Genomic DNA, 12113 nt, shown 5'->3' with positions numbered 1-12113 from the left:
AGCATGTTCAGTGCCCAAGTCCCACCCCCGAAAGTTCCAGAACTTTTGAAAAGTACCACTTCGCAAGCAGGGCCGTTTGGAGGGGGAAATTTTTACCCGGAACTTCATTTAGACCCTGGTTCCTGCGGTCGAAACACACCGAGTTCCCCCCCAAAGTTCCTAGTTCCGGGGGAAAGTTCCTGCGGTGGAAACGCGGCTTAATATTGCCCGTTTCTGTGAACGGACCTTAATCTTTACTCTTTAACACAATTTTATTGCAGTGATTTTTTTTAAGGGTCATGAAACCCCTTGTTTCAGCACCAGTCATTTCTCGACTGTTTAAAAAGATTCGACAAAAGTGGGCGTGGTTAGCTGTGGAGTGGAGGGGAGAGCGACAACACAACAATATGGCTTCTGATTCAGACAGATTTATTTCACACTCATTGACTTCCCACAAATGCACGCATTTACTATTACTCACAACACAATACACATACAGTACCGGTCACAAGTTTGAAAACATTACTATTTTTTATGTTTTTGTAAGAAGTCTCTTATGCTCATCAAGCCTGCATTTATTTGATCAAAAATACAGAAAAAACTGTAATATTGTGAAATATTATTACAATTGAAAATAAATGGTTTTCTATTTTAATATATTTATTAAAATAATATAAATATGCTATTTATATATAATTTATTTATTATTTTGTTTATACATTTATAATATAATTTATTTATTATTTTGTTTATACATTTATAATATAATTTATTTCTGTGATGCAAAGCTGAATTTTTATCAGCCATTACTCCAGGCTTCAGCATCACATGATCCTTCAGAAATCATTCTAATATGATGATTTATTATTTATTAAAAGATGGTGTTTTGGCAGAAATGTATTTATTAACATTTTTGCTATTATTACATTAAATATTGCAGAATATAAATAAGGCTGTTTTGTATTTTCTACATGTTTACAACATTATTACAAATTCTATAGTTTATTATTATTTATTTATTTTAGAAACCATATTCCCATTGTAATGAGCATGGTTTTACCTGTGTCTACCATGATCTTACAGTTAAACTCTGGATTCTGTGGAACCATGGGAAATTGCTTTAAAGCCTGGATCCCATGAATTAAGGACAAAGCTTTTTGTCTTTAAATATATTTGATGTATATTTGAAATATATTTGAAATATATTTTTTTATACATTAACTTTTTAATAGTTAATAGAATTTTGATTGAAGTAAATTGTTCATTCAGTGAGAGCCTCAAGAGAGATTGATATAAGTATCTTACATAAATTGGGTTTAAACTCTTTACAAATGATATGGTTTTTAAAGGGATAGTTCAACCCAAAATGTCATCGTTTACTCTCCCTAATGTCATTCCAATCCTGAATGACTTTCTTTCTGTGGAACATAAAAGAAAATAATTTGAGTCATTACGGTTTTTTTTGTCCATACAATAGAACCAAAATGATTTGATTGCCAACATTCTTCAAAATATCTTTTGTGTTTCACAGAAGAGAGAGAGAGTCATACAGGTTTGGAACGACATGATGATAAATGATGACAGAATTTAAAAGCTGTACATTTACTCTACGGCATCCGAGCTCAAAATCAGTGCTTTACTGTCAAGTGCATTTCTATGTGACAAAAGTGCAATATTAAGTTTGTTAACTGAATTTGCAGTAAATTCAATAATATCTATCATTATTTATACCTGTCCTAGTCCTGTTTACTCATTTATGTTTAATTTAAGGCCCTAACCCTTGCAAAAACATTCATGGTCATGGCTGCATGGCCTGGATTTGTCCAGGGGCCAATTATAGCCCCAGTCCAGCCTTGAGGAGACCCATTGTCTTCTATGATGTTTAACACGCATAACTCAGGGTTTCATGACACTGTAAAGGATTAGTTCATCAAAAATATTGTCATATTTTTCCAAATCTTCATGTTGTGTTCCAGAAATCAGTCACACTCATACTCACCTATGAAACATGTCTTAATGGGTGTTTTTATGGGTGTTAAAGGTGCATTAATATTGTTTGCTTGGTAACAGGGTTTTTTGGAGTTTAGCTCTCACAAGGAAGCTCAGAATATGGTCAGTCACTTCCAGTTGAAACCAGCCTTCGTCAAGGAGAGCCGAGTCATCCTCTACTTATCACCAACAGTGGAAGGCATTCATGTGAGTAGGAAGCCCACAAATCGCATATAAACGCTTCGTTTCACACTGTTTAAAATTCTATCATTTATCATGGATTTCCTAAACAGTAGCATATTTCTGAATGACAGGCACCACCCAAGTTTGATGAGCCTTCACAAAAAAGAACAAAACGTTCACCTTCTGTGGTTTGTTTTTCGCGTTTGCCTCTTGGCGAGGGCGTTGAGGATGAGGTACTGGAGCTTGCAGCCATGTTTGGTGAGGTGTGGCAGTCAAAGTTCACAGAGTGTAAGGTAAGATTAACATCCTAAAGAACTTGTGATGTCAGCTGATTTATATAACCTCAAGAGACTACTGTAATGAATGCTGTGCTCTCTTTGAAAGTACAAATATATGGCTGTGAGATATATATTGAACCTTCACAGATAGATTATACTGTCATATTGAAGAAATTAATTGTAAAGTGTTAAAGGAACACGCCACTATTTTTGAAAAGAGTTAAACAGTTCAGTTTTACCGTTTTCGAATCCATTCAGCCGATCTCCACTTTTAGCATAGCTTAGCATAGAACATTGAATCTGATTAGACCGTTAGCATCTCACTCAAGAAATGACCAAAGAGTTTATATATTTTCCTATTTAAAACTTGACTCTTCTGTAGTTACAATGGCCCTCATTTATCATTCTTGTGTAGAAACGGGCGTATATGTTGGCGTAAGATAATGCTTACACTCCTCTCACCGCCTGATTTATGAAGCTGTGCGCACCTCTGAAATTCAGGTGTACGCAAAACCTGCTCTTGATAAATGCCGCGGCTGAAAACGATCGTCATTAGAATAACATGCCCCTATATATTCAAGTCTCTGCCTCCCCCACGCCCTCATTTTACGCCATGGACACACGGAAGACGGCAAAGAACGAAACTTCTCTGACGTGGAGATCGAGACCATCACCGGGGAAGTGGAAAAAAAACCCAAAATTGTTTTATTTGGGAGTTTAAAGAGTGGGATTAAAGGCGCCCACAAAAAGGTGCACGGTGGAAATCCAGTTTAAATAGCTGTTTGGATGAGAACAATCAATCACAATTCATTATTTTACAGCACGTGTTTTGAAATAATTAGCATTTAATTTCGTATCACGTCACATGTATTGGGGTGTACAATAGCGATGATGATGTGATGTGGAGTACCATTCATTCACATTAATAATTGCATGACAATTTGTAAGATTCTTCTTCTTATTATTATGATTTGTATTATTAATGACGCTTATTGTTATTTAGAAGAAGAATGTCATTTTTATTATTTTGTCAGTCTGAATTATTTTCAGTCCCAGTCTGTGCGCAGCTGCCGGGCCTAACCAACGTCAGGTAAAGCGCACAGGCTCGCAACTGGAGGAATACATATGCCTACAAATCAAATGCTTTGGTAAAGTCACACAAATTAAACATTGAAGTCCATGTTGCACAAAAATAAACACTTAAGTTTATAATTAGGCTACTATATCCCTATTCGCACAGGATTAGTAGCCTATTATGTGGGGTCCTCTGGTGATTTGTAATAATTGCGGAGGTCGTCTGTGATCTTAATCCCGTGTGAATCGGCCATGTCTGTAATAGTAAAAATAAAAAAGTAAAAATTCCCCCGCAAATGACCTACCATATTTCGCCAAACACCGAGGTCATGTGATAACATTAGTCCCGTGCGAATCGGCATCTGTGATTTGGCCGGGATTAGGCGGATCGTATATAATTTTTGCAAGGTTTTTGTGTCCTGTGCGCATTTCTATCTTTATCTTTCACGAAGAATGGAGCTAGGCTGCATATAATGCACACCGTTATGAATTCCGTGCGGCCGCGCGGATTATACTTTCACTTTAGAATGAGCACCAATTTGGGAGTAAATTGCTTGAATGGTGTGTTTAATATTATTCTTAATGAAAAACACAAAAACAGAACAGGACAATGACAACTCGCTTAAATGGGCGCTTTTACATTTAGCTTTGAAACTTAATCTTCCGTCGTATATTGTTATTATATTGCTCAGTTACGTTTTTAATTGCGTCTGTTCTCTTACTGAACGAAATTATTTTTATTACTATAAAACAATCAAAATGATATCGATACGACTGTTTATAATTTCATACAGCTATATCTATAACGAAAAAACATTTTCAAGTCTTTACATCATATCCAGGAGATAAGTCAGTAAATTCGAGTAAAATCACAGTTTATCCTGTGCGAATGCGCCACGCAAAATTCAGATGTGGGGGAGTAATTTCTAAATCACACAAGGTCCCCAGATAATAGCGTACTTATCCCGTGCGAATAGGGCTTTAGTTGTTGTTGTTGTTGTTGTTTTTTCACAGTGGGTCACAATCTAGCATATCTTTGTTAGTGCGTTTTGTGGTGTTAGGAATTGTTTTTCTGCACATTTTCGCACCAGCTCAAAACGTGCATACACCACCTCCTGAGCTGGTGTAGGATTTGAGCGTGCCGTACGCCAACGTCTATACTGATAAATCTCAAAGTCACCGTGGTTTTGGGTGTACGCCAGGTGTACACTGGAAATTTGGTGTACGCACTTTTGATAAATGAGGGCCGATGTGTACCAAGACCGACGGAAAATGAAAAGTTGCAGAGAACTATACTCTCCATCTAGGAACTATTCTCTCATTCCTGCGTAATAATCAAGGAACTTTCCTGCCGTACCATGGGTGCAGCAGCTCGATGTTATTACGCAGCGCAACTACAGAAGCGTCAAGTTTTAAATAGGAAAAATATCGAAACTCTTTGGTCATTTTTGAGCGAGATGCTTGCGGTCTAATCAGATTCAATGATCTATGCTAAGCTATGCTAAAAGTGCTACCACCAGACCCGGAGATCGGCTGAATGGATTCGAAAACGATAAAACTCAACTGTTTAACTTTAGGGGAGTTGGAAAATGAGCCTATTTTCAAAAAAAGTGGAGTGTTCCTTTAAACACGTTTAATTAATTTTACGTGTTCATTTTGACAGCACTTATACAAACACATCACTGTTCTTTTGTTGTTGTTGTTGTGTGTCTGTGTGTTCAGGCTTTGATAGAGATGGTTGACTGGCGTGATGCCGACATCATGGTGAAATATTACTACAGTAACCCACTGAGGATTCAAGGCAAAAATGTCAAAGTGGCCATGTCCCACATCACCAGCCTGCAGTAAGTGACTTCTGATATCCCGAGCCCTATCGGCTATAGGTCTGTTTTGAATGTGTCTTTCCAAAACTGTGTATTTTCATTGCAATGTGTTTGTGTAAATAAGATAAAAATAAATAAATAATTGTGAGCATCCTGGTGGGCCCTGATGCTTAAAGGGTTACATCAGCGATTAGCCTTAAGCTTTGTATCAGTAGAAACCCGGTAGTATATTCGAATTATCGTACTTTCCCCCCTCATATCCCCCTGAGACGAGAGAATTATGCATTTATTTCTGGAAAAAATCCTCAGATGACGCAAATATCTTAATTTTGCATCATCGGAGGATTTTTTGGCCAGAGGCTAGAGACTACAGCCAGTAGTAGGAGCTGTTCCACATGTTTTCAACCCGCCCATAGGGGAGAGATCTCACTCACAGAATGTAAATGCGTACGGCCGCTCAGCTCGGGCATTCATAACGGAGCGATGCGGTGCAAAGTGTGTGTTTCAACTTTTCAATGAATTCCTATGGGAGTTAAGCTTCCTTAGGCATGATCTGAAAACGCGCCAGACTGGACACGCGTCGTGAATGACTGCCGCTCTTACCTCAGCTCTTCGCTCTCGTGATGAATGAAATCTGACTCCTGCTGCGTTTGTGCTGTGACCTGGCTCACTCACACTTTATTGAAAAGACACGTTCAGTTTTTAATTGTAGTGTCTATTCTCTAACTGAACAAAATAATTGTATTATTATGAAAATCAAAACGACGGTGGGGACGGACTCATGGTGGGCAAGTGATAACCAGTGGCCGTGGCTTTGGGAGTGGCCTCGTAGGGCTGCGAAGCAAGTGCATTCTGGTAGGGATGGGCGATATCTTATCGTTTGCGATATACCGGTAAAAATTCTCCCCACGATAAGAATTTGACTTCCCGCGATAATAACGATAAAGCCTAGTTGATAGCGCGACCCATCCGCACCGTGCCAACGCTGGCCGTCTCTTGATGCTTAAAGCGGTTACTTTATGGTGGCTGCGTTCGTCAATTTGTATAGCTGAACGGGGGTTGGAGAGAGAATTTTCTTGTGGTGCCCCCGCACCACTCGGTGCCCTAAGCGCCGCGCAATGGGAGCGGCGGCACTGAATCCGCATCTCACGTGCAGAGCGAAAACAACTATGGCGGAAGAGTTCATAACTAAACGAGGGGCTACCTGAGGGCAATCTGAACCTGTACATACAGATGTATTTTCACTCGCTGAGCACTTGGACTGAGCGCTTAAGAGATTCGCGCTGTCTCAATCGATCGGTAAAGCATACTATTTCAGTTCATCTCAATGAATGCGCAGTGCATTTGACGCACATTAAACACTAGTGTGAGGCGCGCGACTGAGAGCGCTCAGTGTTTCACACACACTCAAAGAGAGAGCGAGAGAGTCTTATACCACACAGAATTGACGTGCTACATGTAAACAATATCCTTTGTTGTATTTTCCTGTAAAATAATAGCGTTTATTTGGAATTATTCAGCCTTTCGTGAACAGGAAGAAACGAATGCACAAACGGGAATCTCATTGGCTGGCGTGTGCACCTATTACGGTGCCTGTTTTGATTTCAGCAAATCGGTTAGAATGAGAGCTGACAACGTGATTAATATTCATGAACTCAGAAGCTCAATATTCCTTAGTGCAGTTTATTTTTATTAGTAGAAGAATTCGTGGTATTATTATCTTATCAACTCAAATTACTGAAGTTCTATCATTAAATCATTATTTTCAACTTTTTTGTAATCTGAAGACATTTTTGGGATAATTACTTTTGCGGTTTCTGCTATTTTTACCACTTTTTGCACCATGTATGAATAAATACAGAATCGGTTTACATGTAAAACTTGTCATTGATTTTAATTATTATTGTTTGTATGGTCTGATGTTTTTCAGCACAGTTGCACTATTTAAACATTACCTGCACCTTTACAGAAGACAATTATATCTGCAACTTTTCCATTTCTGAAAAGGCTGGTGTGAAATTTGACATAAAAAAAAATTAATGAATTATTTATATATATATATATATATATATATATATATATATATATATATATATATATATATATATATATATATATATATATATATATATATATATATATATATATATATATATTTTTTTTTTTTTTTTTTTTTAATTTTTTTTTTATGTATTATAGGAGCCTATTTGATGACATGTACGTTTTACTTTAGATCATTGTTTGTTTTTCTGAAACTCGCAAGAATGCATGCAGCTTTCACTTGTATCCAAAAACATGGGGAATGATACTACATTTATCGTCATTGATATCGTTATCGCAATAAATACTAGAAAATATCGGGATAAATTTTTAAGTCCATATCGCCCATCCCTACATTCTGGGAGTTGTTGTCTTTCATCCACATGAGACAAATACATTTTCTGTCTTTTCTCAGTCTAGAAGGCTCCAAATTCAAAAATAATTTCACATTTCTACTACATAAATGACCCAGTTTAAATACACATTCATCTTCCCAGCGCTGAAGTACCCCTTTAAGCGAGCCGTACCGAGCCGTATCATGCAATGGAAAAGCGGCAAAGCAAGCCACACCGAGCTGTACCATGCAGTGGAAAAGTGCCATAAGTGACTTTGCCATACTTCTCCTATATATACCCGCTTAAATGCATGTCGCCCACTATTCGCTGTTTTTCTGAGGCCTCCGTGTGGTGGTTTCCCCGGGTGTGAGGGCCCTTTCATCGCTGCTTGCAGCTTTAATTTATAAATGTAATGATATTTATAGCATGCTAGTTATCGCTCACTAATTCTTAAAAGTTTTGCAAAGATGTTCAATGTTTTGCAGTGCAAACTTAAACCTTCAGAACAAAAGGTGTTTCAGAATATGAGTTTGTTTGTGCAAGACTCATTTATATTCATACCTAAACCTGTAAATGAGTTTCACATGAAACGAGATGTGGCAACTAAGTAGGTTCATTTCAGGTGCTGTATGTTTTGGGAAATTAAGGAAAATAAGTGAATCCTGCCTTCACAACTGTGACACATTACCTGAATATGGAGTTATGATTAATCACAGAGGCTGTCAGTAGAGCTTCTATTAAAAAAGTCCTTATTTGAAAACCCCGTTGTTGTTTTTTTTTTTTTCTTCAGAGAAAACACTACTGAGCCTCTGTCCAGAAAATCAGACTCCAGCAAATACAACAGACAAAGAGACGACTCCACGTCTAGCAGCAAGGACAAAAGCGACAGCTCCAACCAGGAAGCCACAGAGAAGGAAAACAAATTAATGGAAAGTGAAGACAAGGTGCTCGATGAGGAAGGAATTCAGCTGGAGGATGAACCTGGGCTGCTTGATGAGGGGACAGATGACACTGGGGTTAATACCGAGGAGGAAGATAAAAAGGGGGAGGAGGAAAGGTTGGAAGAGGACGAGGCTACTACTGCTGAGGAGGAGAACAAAGAGAGAGATTCAGACCAGAATCAAGACGAGCGGGTTAGTTTGACACTGTACCACATGACATTTTTATGTTAAAATATGCAGAAACAACTATAAGGAAGTATAGCACTGTTGCCTTATGATGATCTCCGTGTACGTTTGGGATGCGAGAAATGCTATTCATTAGCAGTTACCATTCCCATCTCAATGTTGTTTCAAGTTTTGAGCTTTTTGAAAGTGTTTTCTTGATGATTAATGTCCCCAGAACATCAGCTACAGGTCACTATGGTGTATATAGAGGCTCTAAACCCATATAATTTCTGCAAATTTTTTTTTTTTTGTTACACTTTATTTTAAGGTGACGTAGTTACATCATACTTACTCAGATAAGTACTGAGTAATTAGCCTGACGTCGTCATACTCAATTGTAGTCAGAATATGAGTCTGATACTGCTCCGTTGGGCTGTGATTATGGGGCGTGTTTCAACCTAACAAGGAAAGACCTCAATTGGATAGACCTACAACCAATCAGAGCAACGGAACAACGCATAACATTATAGGGGTGGTTAATCTGTCTGATTTCCCGATTCGTTTCGATTACGATTATTGAAGTCCCGATTCGATTACAGTCGATTTTCGATTATTAACGATTCTCGATTAGCGATTATTGATTTTCCATTTCACAACAGTAAACGAAAATACACTACAAAGTGATTGCAGTATAAAAAAAAAGTCAGCTACTGAATTACTTAACTCTTTTATTGAGTAACAACAACTCAAAGCACTTGTCGTGTAGTGTTGTGTAGTTACACAGAAATTAATACATCACATTGTGTTGTGACTCATCAAGTTGAACTAAACAATAACAAATAAATGAAAGGCTTATTTCCTTTAGGAAGTAGATCAGAACCAACATACTGTAGAAATTGGACAATTTTCTTCTAGAAAGACAACGTGTTCAGGTGGAGGAAGACTGCAGGTTGCAGTCGAAACATGTCAAGGTAAAGAAGAAGTTTTTTCTCCACCTAAACACCTTGTCTTTCTAGAAGAAAATTGTCCAATTTAATCATTAAGAAGACAAAATTAACATTTTTGAACAACTTACTGTAGCTTCAGCTTATATACTGTACTGTAGAACACAGTGACAAAATGTCAAGAGTGATGGATGCGGTGCGTGCGTGAGGGGGGCGGGAGCGCGTGGACCGCTCGAGCTCCTCTCGTTCGTTTCCTGACGTGAGAAAGACAAAAGGGGAAAAAACGACAGAAGAAAAACGGGTTCGTGTCGGAGGAGTGTCGAGGCCCGTTCGGTTCCGTGAGCGGGAGCCGCGGGTCAGTGCAGCGGAGCGGCGGTGTGTTTCCAGCATCAGTCCGGCTATGTGTGTGTGTGATCCGCTCATCGCGTCCTCAGGATCGCCTTTATTCCCGCGAATGTGCGCACCGATGTGTGTCGCGCTCGCTCATCTGAAGCGCTCATAAATCTGCGGATTGAAGGCGTTTATTCGGTGTTTGTGCGCGAATCTGAGCCGTGCTAACGCGCTAATGCTAATGTGCCTGAGCTCCAGAGGAGGCGAGGCGGGAGGATTTCTAGAGTGTTCCCTCAGAATCATCTCAGCATTAACGACAGATTTACATTCATCTAATGAACACACACACACACACGGTGGTAGTGTCAGGTTTAGATAAATAAAAAAATCGATTTTTGAAAATGTAATGATCGATTCATGCTCGTCCATAACATACTCGCGATTAATCGATAATCGATTTTTTTCACCACCCCTATAACATTAGTTGTCAAATGTCAACAGAACTCAACTGCACTGTGTTGCCAAGTCCGCGGGTTGAAGCGACCCCAATTATGGGATATACAGACCCAGGAATGCGAAATATGCCAAAATAACACATTTTACCCCCCAAATGCCATTTTTTTTCCCTGAGAAATACTCTCCTCCCATAAATACTGCATCTGAAAGGGAAACTCCTTAGCCTGACGTCGTCATACTCAGATTCTAGTCAGAATATGAGTCTGATCCTGCTCAATTGGGCTGTGATTATGGGGCGTGTTTCAACCGAACCAGGAAAGAAAATGCCTCTGCACTCAATTGGATAGACCTACAACCAATCAGAGCAACGGAGTAAGTGACGCATGTTGAGCGACGCATAGTTGTCAACAGAACTCAACTTCACGCACGCTGGAAGAAGTAGAAGAAGAAGATGAGTGTAAACGATCTTTGCCGGTGTTGTAAAAAGATTTTAAGGATACACGGAGTACTTACCAACACCATCATCATTCTTGAGAGAAATAGTAAAGGGGAATGCATATACGAAGTTCTCCGTTTAGGATTAGAACAAATTCATCTCAAGCGATCTTTGGTGACGTGTATGATTAAGTTACTGTTGACCACCTGTCCATCATCGCATAAAGCCCGCCCTGACAATTTGATTGGTCCGAACAGCTCTGCTTCGAGTATAGTTGCTCCACAACGGATCAAGTCCAGACTGAACTTACCGACCTCAAATGTTGTGGGCGGGGCTTAGTTCAGCTGGCATCCAGGCTAGAAACTCCTACAAATGCAAATGCAATAAGGTCAGCTGCAAAAATAACTGACCACGCCTTTTCAGGGCTTTTTTAACGGCAAAAGAGGTTTTGTGCTTATGGAAGCTATTAGTAAATCTGGCCCTTAAAGTTGCACAAACACAGGTTGCTATTAACAACTCAATTTAGATCCTTTAGTTGGCTGAACCAAAGTCTATAAACAAAAATGACCATAGCAAAAAGTTAAACAGACAGTTTTAGTGTGGAGCGGCAGCAGTTAAGAAACTACATACAGGCCAATATGTGTCAGTATAAAGACTAAAGCCACTGAAAAATAAAAAAATAATTGCACTTTTAAAAAATATGCTGCAACAACATGAACATTCATTTTGATGCAGTGTGACTAAAAGCAATGTGTGTGCTTTTAAATGTCTTATTTCTCCAGGACGATGCAGAATTTCCAGAGAACATAGAGGATTTTGTTACATTAGATGAGCTGGACAACACTGCAGGGACTGATTCAGCTTTAGGTAAGTACAATTCAAACAGCTCCTGATATCTATTTAAATCACTTAAAGTCCACACAACCTTTTAGACTGCAAATAATTTTTACAGTAAAGTCACAATGAAATGGAATTAGCAACAGATATTTTCTTCTGTATTTTGATGAACATCTGAGTGAAATAGATTATTGAGAAAAAAAAAACGTAGAGCGGGCCATTCGTTAATATATTGATTGTTAATTGGATGGAGGTAGATCTAAATGCACTCTTGCATTGGTTTTATGCAGACTAGATGATTGG

General features: G+C 38.7%; 1 protein-coding gene across 3 annotated transcripts in view; it reads left to right on the top strand.

Moving 5' to 3' along the window:
• The window catches only part of LOC307124675 (uncharacterized protein), a 45631-nt gene that overhangs the window by 21415 nt on the left and 12103 nt on the right, over window positions 1-12113 (top strand). For all 3 annotated transcript variants that reach the window (XM_079814057.1, XM_079814058.1, XM_079814056.1), the window contains 5 exons: window positions 2050-2175; window positions 2283-2444; window positions 5226-5347; window positions 8492-8834; window positions 11756-11840. In XM_079814057.1, the coding sequence (XP_079670183.1) occupies window positions 2050-2175; window positions 2283-2444; window positions 5226-5347; window positions 8492-8834; window positions 11756-11840 (838 nt within the window). The remainder of the gene's footprint in view (window positions 1-2049; window positions 2176-2282; window positions 2445-5225; window positions 5348-8491; window positions 8835-11755; window positions 11841-12113) is intronic.

Source organism: Gobio gobio (genome assembly GCF_949357685.1).
Source record: "Gobio gobio genome assembly, chromosome: 4".
NCBI classification, from domain to species: domain Eukaryota; kingdom Metazoa; phylum Chordata; class Actinopteri; order Cypriniformes; family Gobionidae; genus Gobio; species Gobio gobio.
This window is presented reverse-complemented; position numbering and strand designations above follow the sequence as displayed.